The 19,797-nt window shown below is 38.4% G+C and overlaps 1 protein-coding gene across 1 annotated transcript in view; it reads right to left on the bottom strand.

The window, feature by feature from the left end:
• Positions 1-19,797, bottom strand: part of CNTNAP2 (contactin associated protein 2) — a gene marked incomplete at both ends in the record, with an annotated part of 2,063,650 nt that overhangs the window by 2,033,343 nt on the left and 10,510 nt on the right. The window contains 4 exons of the mRNA XM_079711872.1: positions 8,738-8,905; positions 8,981-9,067; positions 9,188-9,512; positions 9,626-9,964. Coding sequence (XP_079567998.1) covers positions 8,738-8,905; positions 8,981-9,067; positions 9,188-9,512; positions 9,626-9,964 — 919 coding nt within the window. The remainder of the gene's footprint in view (positions 1-8,737; positions 8,906-8,980; positions 9,068-9,187; positions 9,513-9,625; positions 9,965-19,797) is intronic.

The following is a 19,797-nucleotide window of genomic DNA, read 5'->3' as shown; positions in this document are numbered from 1 at the left end:
AATATCTATTGATGCCTGAAGTTCTGGAAAAGGGCACTAACTGATTGGTGCTGAAAATGTAATGTTATTACAGATTTCTAGAACTCAATCAGGAAACTTTTTTTTTTTTTTTTTTTTTGCCGGACATGGGCCTCTCACTGTTGTGGCCTCTCCCGTTGCGGAGCACAGGCTCCAGACGCGCAGGCCCAGCGGCCATGGCTCACAGGCCTAGCTGCTCCGCGGCATGTGGGATTTTCCCGGACCGGGGCACGAACCTGTGTCCCCTGCATCGGCAGGCGGACTCTTAACCACTGCGCCACCAGGGAAGCCCAGGAAACATTTATTAAAGAAAAGATCTATATTCTTTTAATTTTATTTTATTATTATTATTTTTTTTTTGCTGCATTGGGTCTTTGTTGCTGCGCACGGGCTTTCTCTAGTTGCTGTGAGCAGGGGCTGCTCTTTGTTGTGGTGCGCGGGCTTCTCATTGTGGTGGCTTCTCTTGTTGCCGAGCATGGGCTCTAGGCACACAGGCTTCAGTAGTTGTGGCATGCGGGCTCAGAAGCTGTGGCTCATGGGCTCTAGAGTGCAGGCTCAGTAGTTGTGGCGCACAGGCTTAGTTGCTCTGCGGCATGTGGGATCTTCCCCAACCAGGGATAGAACCCATGTCCCCTGTGCTGGCCAGTGGATTCTTAACCACTGCACCACCAGCGAAGTCCAAGGAAAGATATGTACTTTTTGATCAAGCACCCCAGTCTTTGACATCAATTCCACACAAATAAACCCATCAGTATGTAAATATCTGACAGAGGTTGCTTATTTTTGCATTCTTAATAGTAGAAGCAATATAAATACCCAATTATGACACCCTGATTTTTTTTTTTTTTTTTTTTTGCGGTATGTGGGCCTCTCACTGTTGTGGCCTCTCCCGTTGCGGAGCACAGGCTCCGGACACACAGGCCCAGCGGCCATGGCTCACGGGCCCAGCCGCTCCGCGGCATGTGGGATCTTCCCAGACCGGGGCACGAACCCATTTCCCCTGCATCGGCAGGCAGACTCTCAACCACTGCGCCACCAGGGAAGCCCCACCCTGATATTTTTGACACAGTATTATCTTTGTCAACTGATGTAATAAAATGGTTATTCTTAATTCCATACTCCAGACAGCCAAAAAGCATAGCAAACAATACTAGCATCTGCTTTAAACTAGCCATGAGGAATTTACCTGCCACTGTCAAGATATCTGAGTAAACCTCACATATACTACAGATATGCATGAGGTAAGATGAAATTGTATTCTTGGAGATTTCATCACTACCATTAAAAACCTCTTCTACTGTAAGGGAGACATAAATTCTTCTAAATATTCTTTTCACACGATAACATTTAATATTAATCATGTGATTTAACTAACAATGAGTGTATTTTCTCACTAACAAAAATCAGCTGAAAAACCTCTGGTGCTGATACCATACATGGCATAAGTAAAAAATAAAGTTTTATTTTATAGATCAAGTCTCATGAGATTATATGTGGTTGTCTGGTAGATTGTGTCCAGAAGAATTTAATTCTGTGGCCATATTTAGACTCACTGAGAAAAAAAATGCCATGATAGATTAGCAACATTTGCCTTGATGGTGGCATCAAACTCATGTGTTATTGTGACTACAAGCATGTAGGGAGAAACAAGAAGTCTGGATTGGGCTTCCCTGGTGGCGCAGTGGTTAAGAGTCCGCCTGCCGATGCAGGGGACACGGGTTCGTGCCCTGGTCCGGGAGGATCCCACATCCCACATCCCACATGCCGCGGAGCGGCTGGGCCTGTGAGCCATGGCCGCTGAGGCTGTGCGTCCGGAGCCTGTGCTCCGCAACGGGAGAGGCCACAACAGTGAGAGTCCCGTGTAACGTAAAAAAAAAAAAAAAGTCTGAATCACGTTTTCTTAGATCAGCTGACATTAAAAACATTAAACTAATAGCATATTCATTTAATCACCTGAAAAAACTGATATTCATATATGATTTTCCAGACATTATTTTTGTTTGAATCAAAAATTTTTCAAATAACTACATACATTCTATAAATTTCAAGCTTAAATTTATTAACAAGTAAGTAATTTAATGAAGAACAGGTCATTGTTCATGTGTAATTAACAAATTTTAAACAAGTGATACCCCTAAAATATGCTAAAATTTGGCCACATTACATAATTAGGTTGATTTTTTTTCATGTAGTTCTTCCGTCCATATATTTTGTCCAATATCCGAAAAGTATCTATAGAGTATATGAAGGTAAATATTTACTTATAAAGTTGTTTAATAACTTGGTTCCCATTAAGTAAGAGATGAATGCCTAGAAAAATGAGTTAACAGCGTGATGCATTTTAATCAATATACAATTTATGTTAGTTCACAATAAGCATTTGAGTCTGTATGATTTACAAGTAATAATAAGCACCTTCCATTTTAAGAGAATATTCTTACAGATAAATGTATTCTTTGGCAAAGCATGGTATTTCACCACATAATAAACTGTTTTGTTAATTCAGAGTATAGGTATTTACTTTGCCCATGTATTCCTTTTAAACAATACTATATCTTACAGAAAACCCGAACGAACTTTTTGGCCAAGCCAATATAATTGAATGACTTAGCTGACATTGTTATAGTGGCTGGTAGAAACTTAGGGGTCGAGGCAAAATGTGTCTTTTTATGTCCTTTTTCAATATGACTCTAACTGCAGAGAAGTGAGCAAATCCTTGTTGAATTTAATTAAGCTTTATGTAACTTGATTCCAATGTAGATGCACCACACAAGACAGCAGCGCGGAGCCTGACTTTGAAGGCTAACCTTTATCATCGCCATTTTCTATGATACGCATTGATCACTAAGACCACCAACCCACGGCAACAAAGCAGGGGTGAAAGTACTGGAAAAGGGAAGAAGAACCTTACATATCTTTGGGGATAATTTTTCCTGGTAAAAAATATTCCCTGGAACTAATTTTACCTCCTTCCTAAATGTGAAAACATTAAAGAATATATCACTACGTATGTTTATGAAAGCATTTCAAACAAATGTAAATCATAAGGATAATGTAGACTATGGCCCTCGGGAGCTTGCCGGTATTTTTCAGCACTTTTACAGTATATCAGAAATGTGATCTCTTCAGCAAGCAAACTCAGAGCCAACGAATACATCTTTATTTCCAGATTTCCTATCAGGGGAGGTTTTAAAATCTGGATGCTATTTTAAAAAAAAAAATCAGTTACTTCAAGCTGTTATTATGAATAGTCTACCCCAAAAATGAACTAAGTAAGAGTTTAACAAGCTCTTTTTCAAAATTTACAATTAAGGAAATTATCAATTTGGTCTTCAAAATGCAAATGCCTCCTTTTTTTTTTTTTTAGAATAATTGACCCAACCATTCATAACTGTGCAGTAGGAACACGAACAGCAAGTAACTACCAACTCAAGGCATGTCAAACTCACCTGATACTTAAATGGACAACATGGAATTGAATGTATAGCCACTACCGTCCACAACCAAGATGTGTTTATAATGGTAATGTTATTAACCACAGATAAAGAAATGCTTTTTTAAATGTCTCTCTAAAATAAATATCACTAATAGGACCATGCAGATATGAATGAACGAATGAATGAAGAGAAGGGCTTGACGGTCATAGTTTAAGTAAATTCTCCAACTCAACCTCAAAGGGGAAAAAACAAGTCTTATTTCATTGCTGGTTTTTAACCACGCTCATTTAGTTCAATACTAAATACGCTTATTACTGGCAATTTTAATATTTGGGGGTTTGATAGAGGACAATAAACAGCACTCTTTTCTCTCCCTGAGTTCTCGATTAGAAAAGAAGCCACAGATGGAGAGCAAATAACACCCTTTACATAGTAATTGCTAATACAGAGGAAAAGTACTTCAATGCGTGGCAACCATGGGATGCATCAACCTTAATCCTGAAATTAAACAGACCTTCTAGCCATAGGAAGAGTTGAACAGCATAAGTCTCCTCATATTATCATGGAAGTTATTGCAGAGGCATAGCCTACTCTTGTGTGTCTTTTAGTAGAATCTATACCTTCTGCAGGCAGCCTGGAAGGAAGAAGGAGGAAGGGCTCAGCTCAACTAGGTCCTTCTCCCAAAGTCACCTAACAGGTAAATCTCTCTACCTAACCTGGGATGGAATTCGAACTGAATACCGTTCACTGGAACAGTAGAGATAGAAGCTAAGAATGTTACAAGTGCGGTTTTCTCCACATAACAGAAAACATTAAGACGGAGAAAGAGGTTGCACCTCAAAACCCCAACAATATCTTTAGTTGGTCAGAACTACAACAGACAGGTTCTCTAGATCCCAGGAGATGGGAAGATGCACTGTTTTAACTGAGCACCCTGTTAAGAAGTAGTCTCTTTTAAGTTTCTCATTTGAAAAGTTAAAGCCTACATGAAGATCATTTCATCATTATTCTTACATAGTAAAATGGCAAAAATAAACATATAATTTCTTCCAGTGGCCAAATATGGGATGAATATAGAAATATACCTATTTTTCTACAAGCTACTTATCTTAAAATATGTATCTCTCTAGAAAACTGATAACATTCAATTTCAGATATAGATATAAATATAGCACTCACTTTATTTCCATAACACTGTATTTGTGAGGCTTAAATTATTATGTGCTCTGTTGTTTAACTTAGTACACAGTGATGAATGATAAAATAAAGCACTTCTCAAATCAATTAGATATGGGAAAACTTTGAAATTACACATTTATTTCTTTATCCCATTAATATCAATCAGTACAGAGAGACAACATGCAGAAGTTGGTTCTCTATATGTTTAATATTTTTAAGGTAATCACCCACTGGATTTGAAGTAAGAATCTCTCCCGATTCTGTACAACATTTACAAGAAATAAAATCTACTTTAAAAAAGAGAAGCAAGCCAAGGGGAGGTACATCAAATTCTTTTTATGTTTCAATCATGAAAAGGATACATCAAACAAGAAGACTTACTAGTTCACTTTTAAAGACTTATTAAGATTTTCTCTGGAAGAATTTATAATTAAGGCAAGTGATTTAAAATCTCAAAGAAGTTACAGACCTTGAAATGTTCTGCCAGTTAGAACAGAAAAAAATATTACAAGTGTGATTTTTAAATATATATGATGCACATCAAATAACTTTGATGTTATTTATCTAAAGATGATATGCTGTATGTTTATACCTGTATAAAAGTTAATAAAAACTATTTTGAACTTGTGGATTCATTTTTTTACCTACTTTTTCCATGTATTGATGTTACAGGAGAAAACTTAGACAAAGATCCCTGTTTCCTGAATATCAGTGCCTACAATGAAATCAGGATTATATATTTCTCTCTAGTGAGTAAATAATACTTTTCATTAGTTTGCATTAAGTAAATAATGTACTGCCTCTTGTCAATCAATAAATTTTGCTAGCCTAAAGCACTTTTTAAGTTAAATTCATTTTATTAAAACAAACTCATTACTATGTACAAGCTCAGTATAAACTAATAGTATTTGCCTTTATATTTATTTATATATTTTACATTTAATTCAACTACTTGAAAGATACCATTTTAAGGGTGGTATATGAATAAAAGAGAGAGAAAATAGAAAAATATACTATTGTTTTGATATTGTTGGTTTAGTTACTTGAAATACTTGCACAAAAAGACCTATCTATTAACTTGTAAGCAACTTAAACCCCTTGAAAGACTTGTTAGCAAATATATAAATATACACATATTTTACATATACTAAATATATATCTATATTAAATAATATTATATCTCTATATATTACATAATATATATTTAAAGGATTTTACCATATGTATGTATATGTATATATTTATACACATTTGTACTTATATATGTAAAAATATATTTGTTACAAAGTATTGGAGCACACTTCTCAAATGTGACAGTGAAATTATAGTTTAATGGCTATATAAAATAATGTAAAGTGACTTTTATCAGAAAGCACTGCTTAAGCCAAAATTTAGTAACAAATTAAATTCACTAAATGTTAGCTCAAGCTCATCATTTAGACCTGTACTGTCAGGGTCTTTCAAATATGTTCAAATAAATGCAACTCCCTAAGAGTAAAATATTCCACTTAAACTTTATATATGTGCCCTGTACATATACATTTACAAGAAGGGAGGCTCTATGATTCCATGGGCTCAGCAGCAGCTCATTTCCACTATCTGCCAAGAAATTAAATTCCACTTCTACTTCATCCTAGAGATAAGCTTCTTTAAAGTTTATTTTAGTTTAGTTACAAAATAGATAGTATTAACAGGAACAGCATATGCATATATAGTTCAATAACAGAGAAGAAGAAATAAGCCAGAAACCAATGTATATCTGAAATGGTATTCTTACCAAATTTAAAAATATTACCTGCATCTTCAAAAAATGTCCATCATATTAAAAAGTTATTTGGGGACTGAAAGTTTTAGCATAGTCATCATATTTTAAAAATGGGTACCAAATAAAAACATGACTTTTAGACTTTTAGGCTACTTTTTGTCTTGTGATGACCTCTCCTGGTTGAGTTGTTCATTATCTTACTTTCGTGTAGTTACCATTTTTTCTCTCCTTTGGATGCTTTTAGTATTAAGAATTTAACTATCTAACTTCTTCAGAGCTGCATATACTATAAATACAATTTTTCATTAACGGTAGAAGTATAAATTTAAAGTACTGAGTACGTGAAGCTCATTCTAATCAGTAAAATCAATATCATTCTTATTTATTTAATTCATTTCTAGGATGGGGGCAACTTTGAGTTTTGGTCGCAATTTAGATTCAAATGAAAGAAAAAGTCATATTAATTAAGCCATTACACGTTTTCAACAATGAGGAATAAGAGCTAAATAAATAATCTGAATAATTGAACATAACTATTAACTATCTTAAAAGTAGTGGTCTCTGCTCTTCCCTCTTCCCCTGTTGCCAAATTCTAAGTTGTAAGAACTAAGAATACATTTCAGAAGTAAACAACCTTTCCATTCTTAAAATATACTAACCCAATGACTGAAGGTAAGCCATTCTTGACATACGGTGAATTTTTCAGATTGATTCATTATAATTAAAGTAAACAGAAAGATCAGGAAAAACTCTGGCTCTGAGGGCCTTCAATCCGTGAACATAGTAAATTGAATGTATAATGAGTTTATTTTCTGAGAAAAGTGGCAATTAGTTCTATATAACCAGACCTTGACATGGAAACTGAAATTTCATCAGAATAGTTTTCTCAGAATCTAGTAACATGTTTTTATGTAAATATTAATACCGAGCATTAATAGCTGCACAATTTATATTTAAATCTATAAAACTGACATTAAATATTAATAACACATCATGTTTTTGAGGTTTAATCTACTTTGGAAAAAACTATAAAAATTCATTTCAAGTTCATTACAAATGCAAGGAAAGAGAACCAAGTACTCTACTTCGGAGAATATGTCAAAACAGTAATACTGGTTCATCATATGATAATATTATTTAGTAGATCCTTTAGCACAACTTATGAAGTCCTTTTTCAACGTTTATTCTTAGCAATATTTACTTACACACTGGAATAAGAGCATTAATATTAACATATGGACAAAGTTGCATTAATGAATCCCAGGATCTGATAGAGATAGTACTACTTCATATATGAATTCTGGAAAACACTAAACTTTTTTTCCTGCATGGAAAACGCTTATTTTGAAACTCTAAAATCTCCATGATGATTCTTTAACAAGTCGTCCATTCTCAGAAACAAGTATGTCTTATGAATATTACCCTAAGATTCCTACAGGCTATCTTTCTAGTATTTAACTCTTTCTGAACCAAAGGAGCGCTCATGCATTTCCTCTCTAGATGCACAATACGCACTTCTAAAGCAATGCAGACGATGGGCTGGAATCTTCCATTTCTTTCTACTCTTTCTAACCTCACGAACAAATGAACAATCTTTTCTAGAAAAACTAGCCAAAACACACAGAGATAAACATAATAAACAGCATCATTTTTTCTGAGAACTCTTTTAAGAAATCTGTTCATTACCGCATTAATGCTATTTTGCACTGACTGCCCCAAGTCCTAGACTGCATTGCACTTAGCTACCAGAGAATTAAAGCAATTTCAGCTACAGTATTGGATTCACTGTCTTCCATTATAATAAGCAAGTACTAAACGGTCATTAACTTGGGGCTGGGGTGGGGGGGGCGAACAGAAGTCCATAGGACCCCAAAAGACGCTCCTTTTTCACTCCCATAGCCGTGCTTATTTAAGTTAAAACCATAAATAAAAATAAGAAACTTATTTTTGCCATGTTTTCACTTTTCATTCACTGACCCACCTAAGCAAAAGGCAATGAACTTCCTCTACACAAACACACCAAAGTGGAAGAATAACTCCTAAGACGCTGTCCCCGACACTAATCACTCTAACCGAGCAGTTGCCAACCAATCTCCACGGCCAGAAACAACTTTCTAGAAACATCGCCCGCTTCAAAAACCCTCTCCCCGCAACCCGGAGCGCGGGGTTTGGAGTGTCCCCTGCTGCAGTGGCCGCAAGTGCGTTACAGAGGAGCCACACACACACATCAGGCTGCGACACCTCAGAAGGCACCTCCGAGTTGGTACCCTGGGGTGGAACATCAATGCGGCACTGAAACTGCTCCAGCGCGGAGCGAGCTCGCGGGAGGGCTACTTACGGGACGTGGCGGGAGCCGTCCAGGCTCTGCAGAGGATGCTGCCGACCAGCCAGAGCGAAAGCGCTGCCCCGCAGCCGGCTCCCCGGGCCACCGGCATCCTTCGCCTCCTGGCTCGCGGTACTCCAAAGGCTCGCTGCGGAGAGACGCCGTCCGCCTCTCCGAGGGGTTCTCGGAGGGAGATGGGCCGTCCTCAGGCACGACCGAAAGCCAAGCCCCTCCTACTTCCTCCTCTTCGCCCCTCACCCGCTCCGGGCTCCAGTCCGGCGGGGCTGGGAGCAGCAGGGCGGTCGCAGCTTTCTTCTTCCCTCCGCGCGGGTCTTGCCTCTTGCTCTGCGAACCAACGCCAGGGGGAAGAATTCAAACCGAGAAGGAAAGGGAGGGGGGAGCAGAGGAGGGGACACCTACCCCGCCCTCTCCCTCTCGGGGAAAAAAAAAAAGAAAAAAAATCACCAGGGGACGAGGCGGAAAACCAGAAGAGCGGAGGAGCAGAGAGCACGCCGGAGACAGCGGTGCTGAGGTCGCCACTGCGGGCGAGCGCTCCCACGGCCGCTGGGCAGCGTGACTCGGAGGGGTTTCCAGTCGCCTGCCAGCTCACATGGAGCGACTGTGTTTGCGCGGAGCGGAGCACGCAGCCGGGCCGGCGGACGGGCGGGCGCACGGGCGGGCGCACGCACGGCCTCAGCGCGGCGCGGCGCGGGGCAGCATCTCCCAGGCAGTGCAGCGCGAGCAGCGGCGGCCGCGGCCGGAGGGCTGGAAACGCCGCCGCCAGCAGCACCTGCGAAGCCGGGCGGCGGGCGAGGCGGGGGGGAAGGAGCCCTCCCTCCTCTCCCCCTCCCCAGGCCCCTCCCTGGCTCCTCCTTCGCCGCCGCCTGCTTCTCCTTACCTTACCCCTCTGGCTGTCACAAACCTTCCGCCCTGCCCTCGCCTCGCTGGGAAACAGAAGAGAGGAGGAACCCAGGGGCCCGGGTCCCTCAGCTGGGGCGCGGGCCGAGGAGGGAGGCGCGCGCCTCTCCCCGGGCGGGAGGCGGTGCTGAAGTTGGGAATTCGCAGTGTGATCTTGGAACCCGGCTCCAGCCCTGACTGCCCCCCACCCAGCTGCAGCCTTCGCTCGGATGCCTTCTTCTCCTGTCTCTCCTCCCCTTCAGATAGAGATGGTACAGGCCCCGGGAGCTCCGGCCCCCCGGGAACTAGAATCAGGCGCCCGACAGGCAGGTCTTCCGAGTGGTCCTAACACCAAGTGACGGAGCTGAACATCCCGACTGGAGCAGCAGGGACTGCAGACGCCGCTAATGCAGATGTTTTCAATATGTAATTAATTCATACTCAGTACACATGCACACGTACACCCAGCACTCGCTGCTGCCGGGAAAACTCCATTCAGGCAAACGCGCACACAAACAGATACAAACACAAAACTGAAATCAGCAGGCATACGGGTAACTACTTCAAGGTATCTGATGCATTGCAAGTACGAAGAATTACGAATATCTAGGGAGAGCCAGATTTTCTTTTCTCATTCAGATCATTTCAATAATAAATCTCAGGCTCTTCTCCCCAGCTCACACCTCTCCACACACCATCCTCCATACAGTTTCCTTCCAGCCAGTCTACATATAGTACTGGGATTCTTATATCTCTGCAGAACCAATCCTTTCACTGACTCTACTGACACAGTTAAGAATTATTGGTCATCTAACTATCTAACGATGTTTAGGGAGGACTAAGGAGGAGGAACCATGTCTTTCAATGTTATGCCGTGAATAAGCATTCGCCTTTCAAGATAAATAAAAATTTTTTGGAGACTTGCCTACTCCTGGAATATACTCTGAATTTAATATTATGGTTATTTCTCAGAAAGGTCCACTGTAAACAGTGCTGTGTGTTCACTGCATAATTTGTACGGTGGTTATGGGCCTGATTCAGCATTCTTTATTAGAGCTTTGTTTCCTATTGATTTAAAGGGATGTTTTGTCCTAGTAAGAACTACAGATTGGGTACAATCTGGAAAATGAAGACACACAGAGATGACTAACAGGGGAAACTGCATCCTTGTGCTGTAAAACTCGCCTCCTATAAAATGATACAGTAGATGCATTCTTATGGCATATAAAATGCCCTTTTTCTATTTTAATTCCCACAGACTGTCAGAAGTCAATGAGCGCTTGCGAAAACACTGTGGTAGAGAACTGTTGTCAACCATTTGTAAGAACTCAAAGAAACCAGTCATAGGAAAAAAATACTGTGCAGGAGCACAACTTTTTAGAAGTCAATTTTTAAACTATCCCTGTCTATTTTAACCATTGCACTAAATGCCACTAAAGTAGTGTTCAAGTTTTTTAATAGAAGAATAAAAGTGGAAACAATTGAAAGTATTACCATTTCAGTATCTCAGTGGATGCTATTCAGTGGGTATCTATTTCAAGCAGGTTTGAACTGAATCCATCTATTAGGGTACTGAGTTTAAAAAGCTGGCAGTAGATTTCTATTTAATTGTTTTGTAACAGAAAATGACATACCTGAGGGTGTTGCTTTCCTACAAAAATATTCTGACCAGTTTGTAATCATTTCTCTTAAGGAGTAAAAACAAACAAAACAAAACTTTGTTTTAATGACACATGTAACCACCCTGCATCACCACTGTGCTATATAGTATGGTCTTACTTCATGCCAGTGTGAACTAAGACCCTGCCTTCATCAATTTTCAATGTACTTTGACATGTTTGAAAGTTAACAATGTCACATTCTTTGTAGTGCAACTACCTTTGCTTGGAATTTGTGTTAACTAGATACGGACATTGGAATTCACAATTATACTTAAAGAAATAAGACTTCAGTAGTTTCAGGATCAGACATTCCTTAGATTCTAATGCTACATTCTCCATATCCACTTCACCCTTTTCATCATTAGATATTAACATTAAGAAGATTCTTTTTGACTTCAATTATAACTCTTAATGAGAAGGTAGGAAGTACTAAGCCCATTTGGCCTAGTCAACCTTTAAGAACCTGTAAAAGTGAGAAGCCAAACAATAGATTCAGGATACTTCTACCAGAAGCCTATTAGATATAGTAAACATGGACTGTCTTATTCCAGAGAGTGAATTCATCATGGATATGTGCATTACATTGTATTTGAAAATAATCGAAGACAGCGTATGATGAAGTGAAATGTTTCTTTAGTTCAATATAAGAATATAAGGTCAATCAAAGTTTGAGAATAGTAAAACTAAGTGGACCGAAGGCACACAAAGAGAAAACAAAAACATGATGAGGAAAGAAGATGGGCAAGTTGTATTATTTTGGAAGTGAAGTAATATAAAATAAGAAAGGATAGACAATTCCTGTTTCCCACCACTCACGTCCTCTTTTCTTCTTCTACAGAAATTATTGGGCTTATTTTTTTATATTAACATGACCCCATAATTGGAACAAGTTATTGCCTCACAAGCAACATATTCATCCTTCATTTATATCTCCAATATTTGTTGAGTTTCTACTATTATTGAGCTGGACATTGTGCTAGATTCTGGGATTATACCTCTGAGTAATCAATAACACTTTTGACCTCAGAGTTGGTGGCTAATGATTGAATAAAGAGACCAAGATAAATATGCATAACTTTTATACTGACATGTATTCAGGTAAATATTGACTGGGTAATCTAGTATCTTCATATTTTCTTTAAAAAATGAAGATCATCAAAAAACATTCTTATCAAAATCATCATCATAATCATTCCAGAGACCTGTAAGTTATCTGCCACCTGGTAAATTATCTCAAAAGTCGTCCCCAAATTCTGGAACTTCACTGATGAAAAGAATCACAATATTTTGGTTTTAATAACACTTTGAAGTGACTAACTCTATTAATGAAGCACTGAAAAAAATCAGGACTTTCCAATAAGTAAAGAAACAATGAGTATATCTCCAGGTGTGGTCCTTAGAGTGGAATTTGCTTCTGGAAATCAAGATGTTCAACTGTGCCCAGAAATCAGTGAATTCCCCCAGAAAAATGTGTCTAACAAGGATAGAAACTCTCGCCACTCTGATTGTATACTCCAAGAAGAATTGAGTAGCTGGATGTATAGGATCTGTCTGGGATGCATTCTCTAGTAAGGATGAACATAATGAGGTCAAGTCTTATAGGAAAGCTCCTGGTATACAGAAAGTCACCTGGAGTCTGGGCCTTTGGCAATGCTAATTGGCCCTGGGCACAATGAGATACTTCCCATTATAATCAAATATTAATTGTGAGAAAGCCTGTGTGAGGAAAGTGGCATAAACTAAAAGTAGCTTCCAAAACCCCAGTCTATTTTAAAGGTCTCAGAGAAATGCATGACAACTAGTGTTATCTGGATTACACTCTTTGAAGATAGTTGTTTAGAAACAATTCATGTTTAATGATGTATTATTTTAATATTAATAGAAAGGGTACAGTTGGGGAAAGGTGGTCTGAATGCATGTATAAAACATCTTTGAAATCAATGATCAAGGTTAGGAAACTGGGAGGAAGCTGGCTAAATCAATATGTAATATTTAGAATATAGAATCTGATCTTAACCTTTATTGCATTCTTCACTTTCTGTACACCAGCTTTCTTTTGATTATAGTCTAATATGAGGACATAAGAATCACAAAACTCAGAATAATTGTTCTTCCAGAATTGCAATTAAGAATGACTTTTTTCCATAGCATTTTAGTGCTTTAGCACCAACAAATCTAACCCACAATTTATGTAGTGATTACTTTCAGAAATCTCCCATTATTTGATGATCTCACAGATTAAGGAAAATATAATTTCAAATTAGTGTCCCCAGAAAAATGCCATAACTTTGAAAAGTAAAATATAATATTTACCTTTCAGACAAGGAATTAGTGAATACAGGATATAAAGAAAAATACACATGCTTTGAATATCAAATTGTATGGTAATTTCCTACTAATATTATGGATGTAAAGAGGGAAAGAGAACGCTCTTAGAATTGACTTAGATTTTTATTGCCTTATCATTTCTCTTTAAAGTCTTGTGACATCAAATCAAATCGTAACTATAGAGAAGAAAGGGAAGGGTCAAGGGAAAAAGTGAATGAACAAAGAGAGATAGAGTTAGCCTATACCAATCACTTCCTTGTTGTAAACGCTTATGAAAATACCTAATTACGTAAAGGAATAATGGCTAAACAGTAATTATTTAGCAGTGAGTGTGATTTTTAGGTTTCTGAAAATTCAAAAACTTTTTAAGCAAGTTCAATATTTCTAAAGTCTCAGCTTGATTTTAAAATAGGATTTTATTTATATGAGAGATTAAAACTAGCTAGAAATGGGTTGCCAAAAAAACCCCTCAAGAAATAAAAGTTATATTCAAGGAACAAAAGAATTTCCAAAACAAAACACCCACTCCACCCAAAACACAATAATATTAAGTAGATTACTTTTGAATGTTATAATCGCATAGAAAGGAGAATCAGGTGATCATACAGGAAGCCATTTATAGGGTGGGTGTTGAGTCTGGTCTCTGGGTCTTTGTTTCAGCTCTACAACTCTGACATACTCACACAATGTACGCCTTAATTTCCTCATTTATAAGATTAGATTAGGGCCTCCCTGGTGGCGCAGTGGTTGAGAGTCCGCCTGCCGATGCAGGGGATACGGGTTCGTGCCCCGGTCTGGGAGGATCCCATATGCCGCGGAGCGGCTGGGCCCGTGAGCCATGGCTGCTGAGCCTGCGCATCCGGAGCCTGTGCTCCGCAACGGGAGAGGCCACAACAGTGAGAGGCCCGCGTACCACAAAAAAAAAAAAAAAAAAAAAGATTAGATTATATTTACATCTAAGGAATTAAATTATTTCGAGGATTAAAAATAATTTATATATCTGGCTCATATAAACTACTATTATTATTATTTATGCTATGACATAAATGAATTGTACCAAAATTCTACTCTGAAGTCAAGTTCATGCCTCAATATATTTACGTTGCAAATTCATTCAAAAATTTTTGGATAGGGACTTCCCTGGTGGTCCAGGGGTAAAGAATCTGCCTTCCAATGCAGGCGATGCAGGTTCGATCCCTGGTCAGGGAACTAAGATCCCACATGCCGCGGGGCAACTAAGCCCCCATGCCACAACTATTGAGCTCATGTGCCTCAACTAGAGAGCCCATGTGCCGCAAACTACAGAGCCCACGTGCCACAACTAGAAAGAAGCCCTGCGCCACAGTGAAGATTCCGCCTGCTGCCACTAAGACGCAATGCAGCCAGAAGAATAAATAAAATAAATAAATATTTTAAAATAAATTAATTTTTTAAAATTGGTGAATTAAAAAAATTTTTTGGATAAAAAATAAGGCTTCCATCAGAAAAAAATGATTTCAAATTCTCTGGACATAAAGACAAGCAATTTATTAATTGATGTTAAATATTACCATCTTTCCCACAGAACAAAATGCATACTGAAATAAAATTTTAGAAATGTGTTTGGAATTTGAGAGGACCGTGAGAAAGTGACAGCTGTAGAGTGTAAGGCAAAATGTCGGGTATGTGACCTGAGGTACAGGTTTGCCAACATCAGAGACCTTCTTCAGGTTTAGAAAATTAGCTTTATTTCAATTAAAAGAGTAAAACACACTTGTTTTCAATTATTCTAAGCATTAAGGTGAGGGTATCTTACTGAGACGGGTAGAGAGGTATAGATTTTCCTCAGCAGCAATGGGCACCCATTTTCTAAAGCAATATTTTAAGGAGAAGGAGGTGGCAAAAGAAATTTTCAGAACTATAGGCGGAGCCCTGAGAGGAATGAAATAACAAGGAAAATTCAATTAGATTGGCGATGGACAAAGGAAATCTGGAAGAAGAAAGTTCATCTAAAAGAAGTTGCAAGCTGTGCATTTCCCCCTCTGGGTTGTTCAAATTTTTTCAGTCTGTTCATCCTCAAGATATTTCTGCACCAAGATCTACTATAGAATCTCCAGCTGACTTAAGGAGAGAAACCCTTTGCCCTCAGAAGTTTTAGTGTCAGTGAAGGTAGAAGCACAGTTTCAAGCTAGATTGGATATTAACCCTAATGCTTCACACACATTCTAGATAAGAATGAACTCATTTCTGAGGCAGAGAGTCTAGAATTGTCTTGGATGGTCCCATTTTCTTCATGGCTAATATTTTTCTAGATACTTAGCAGATGGGAGAGCATACAGTTATGGTGGGGATCATGTGATACACAAAAAGCAACTTTTCAGCAGCAATAACAACATCAATAATAAATTGAAGTTAGGAAAACTCACCATCTAGTATATAAATTATTAACACTCAACCCAATTTAGAAAATGCTTTCCATGTTAAATTACATCTTTACATGCTGTACTGTGTGATGCCTACCTGATGAATGTCCAAACATCTAAGATCCTCCAACTTTACCTTAAGTATTTCTTGGACTTCTATCTTCCATTTTCCTCTCATCAGTTTTTGATAATGCCAGGCCAACTGACAAAGCTGAATGGCTGGGCTTCCCTGGTGGCGCAATGGTTAAGAGTCCGCCTGCCGATGCAGGAGACACGGGTTCGTGCCCCAGTCCGGGAAGATCCCACATGCCGCGGAGCGGCTGGGCCCGTGAGCCATGGCCGCTGAGCCTGCGCGTCCGGAGCCTGTGCTCCGCAACGGGAGACGCCACAACAGTGAGGGGCCCGCGTACCGCAAAAAAAAAAAAAAAAAAAAAAAAAAGAAGAAGAATGAGTGTTCTCACTGTAAGAGTTACCATCACTGATTTGAAACTCCAGACTTCTAAGAACATTCTTTTTACTCCATCCAAGAAACTGGGTTGACTTAAATCTCTGTACAATTTATTTATTATGTCCTCAGTTTGCAGTGGTGAAGATATTGAGTGGAGCAGGCTTGGAGGTGATAATTACTGCCTAAACGTTTTAAGCTAATTTGCAGAGTTACTGCCAAAGCATTTAAAGCTAGATTCCATAGTTCCTAGTGTTCCTGACTCCTGGGAGGATGCAGTGCCTCGTCAGGCAATAGGAAATGATAAGGCCTCTTTTACTTATGCAGAGTTGAAGAAAATTACAGAACCTATAGCTGTGTTTTATATCACCTACATAAAACCAAGAATAAATTAAATTTCACTGGGATCTGCGTGATATTTGTAAAATGAATTTCAGAGGTGGCTTTAACTACATGCTTCAGTATAAACATGGTTAATTCTTCTTTTTAAAAATGTTTTCCATTTGAATATATAAATGTTAAAGTTCTCCTAGCATAGCAATGCTACTAACACCTAAATACCTTTGGTATTATAATTTAATGACAGTTAAAGGTAGTTTATGTGATAATATAATAATTAATGATCTCTTGGTCTATTGAACTTTCTGCTTGACAAGCATTTAGCCAGGAATGGGGAGGAGAGAAGGAAGATGTTTTTTCCATTTATGTCTTATTTGACGATATTTCTCATGTATAATTAGCTCATATATACCTGCTTTAGTATGTTGAGTAGACGGACGTAATTGAAACTTTCTTTAATAATCCATAAATTTGGTAATGCAGTCTTTCATTTTAACTGCATATACTATAATTGATGGTATGAGATCGGGTTTTTTCTAATTTCAGAATTAGTGTGGTGTCTTTCAAATTTGCTTTTTTCGGATCTTCTGTTCATCTTCTTAAATCCCTAAGGGCCCGTGCAGCAAGTTGGGACTGAACTTACTTACCACGTGGCAGATAATTCTGCACTCTCTTAAAGACCTGATGGGAATGAGGGTCAAAACGCACGGAAGTGGATGATCCTTAAGACAGGCTGAGCTTTTCATTTTAATGTGGTTTATCATTCTGTGTTGCGTTTTGTTTTGCTTTCTTTTGGGAACGGTGACAGAATTCCTGGGGCAAAGAAGTAGTACTAGATGGTAGTAAACAATTATTTGACTATTTATGGTTGCCTCTGATTATATCACTCTGGGACTATGGTTATAGCTTTCTGGAAGAAGAGATTCTATCTCTTTCATAAGTAACTTCAACTCATATCTTATATATGCCAGTTCTCATATATTCAATTTATGCCATCTTCATAAATGCCAAATACAGAAGACAATGCTGGTGTATTGTGAGTTCCAGTTACTGACATTAGGCTAATAATTTGTTGTTACTATAAAGGTTATGGACTGACCTGTTGGCATTTTCATTCCTCAGGAGGTTCTGCATCCTTTTGTCCCTCATCCTGAAATTCCCAGTGGAGATTAAAAGTCATTTACAGACTCCCATATTGGGAGTTACTGAAATAAATTAGCTAAAACTTTCATTTTGTGAGGTAATTTAAACTGTGTGTGTGGGGAAGAGAAGGGCAAAATGCACACATACCAAACTCTTATAAGGCTATACTTATTATTCTCTGTTTAGGTATAATCCTGACAAATACACTTTGCATTTAATAAATCATAAGTAATATCATATGCCAACACTCAAGTACTCTCCAGTGTGTAGCATACTGCATAGTTATGTAATTTAAGAGTAAAAATCACTCGCATCTACTTTTAAAACATTTGAAATGTGACAGTGTTCATTTTTACAATGTATAATGTCTAGAGTTAGTGAGCAGGGCTTTCATCATATTGCTTTTTAAATTCATGTGCTGTGGAGGTGCTGTTTACATTCACACTGGGGTGAGTTACCAGAAGGATGGGTTCAAGGGAGACTTTTCTGTTCTTTCTTCTGTCAGAGTCCATTAGTTGAATTCTACCAGATGCAGGAAAAGATGAAATGGGTTGGGAATGGCTTATGCTTAACGTTCAGTAGCCACTCAGTAAATTATTCTCAATTGATTAAAATGTGTCTCTTGTTCCGAGTCATTCGAATTATTGGTTTACATGTGTGATCGAAGAATCTTAATAAGAATCCTCTCCGTTTTATGGATGAAGGAACTGTAAGGACTTTTCTAATGTTCGCTCTCCTTCTTAATGTTGGTATTCTGATAGGAAAAGTCGTAGGGTAGCTTCAACAGAAGATAATCAACTTCACCCTAAAAGGATCAACTTGGCTAAGATCGTCAACTCTGATGATTGTCCACTGACTCCTTAGAAAGGAGGATGAACACACAAAAAAATTAAACTAAAGTAGTAACACAACATCTGGTGACTTCACAAATGTGCCTGGAAAGACCCAAAGCTGTTGTATGAAATCAATCTGTGACCCCAGGCTTGCTCTCTCAATCTTCCTTCCCAAGTCACCATCACTACCTCAAACAAACGGTACAATTTGTTCCATCCTTTCCTCCTCATCCAATTTGACACCCTATAGGGGGATTTGTGTGCAGTTTATGACTCACAGAAAGATACAATAAGGACAAGCAGAGGAGTGGGTAAAAAAAATAGCTAAATGACACACAGTGAGGTTTGTCCTGGGGAAATGGCATTGGTGCTGTTCCCACTTGAATAAGTTTCACCAAAACTGTGAATTGGGATTTGAACCTTATAGTTTAATAGAGTCCCAAAAATCCATGCTATTATAATAGTCACACACACACACACACACACACACACAAACTAGCCAGAATATTCCCAGGATGCCCATTTGAAAGTAGGATGGGATTACATAAAACTAAACTCAAAATTTCAAAACTGAATCAAACTTTACTGCCTTCAGTGGTGGAAATCAGTAATGCAGTTGTATTCCCCTTATGCTTTGGGGAGGACTTTTTAAATAAATATTTAGTTAAAGCAGATACCACATAGATTTGGAATTCTCTGGGTAAAGCATTTTCATTAACACATTTCTCAAATTTAAGTTTCTCAAATGAATTCTCCTTCTCTCATCGCTATATTTGAGGATTATTATAAATGGAAAAAATTGCCTTGTAATAATTAACAAACTAATTATCTATTTCAGACTACTCTGGAAAGAATATATACAGAGAAATTAAATAACTTCTCCCCCTTATTTAACTTCAAAGACCACATAGCCTATGCTTATTTTCAGAGATAAGAAGATGTGTGTGTGTGAGTGTGTGCGTGCCCGTGTGTGCGTGTGTGCATGCACGTGTGTGCACATGTGCTCACACGTGTGTGTGTGTGAAAG

This window comes from Hyperoodon ampullatus (genome assembly GCF_949752795.1).
Source record: "Hyperoodon ampullatus genome assembly, chromosome: 9".
NCBI lineage: Eukaryota > Metazoa > Chordata > Mammalia > Artiodactyla > Ziphiidae > Hyperoodon > Hyperoodon ampullatus.
Note: the sequence above shows the minus strand (reverse complement) of the source record. Positions and strands in the feature narration are given on the sequence as shown.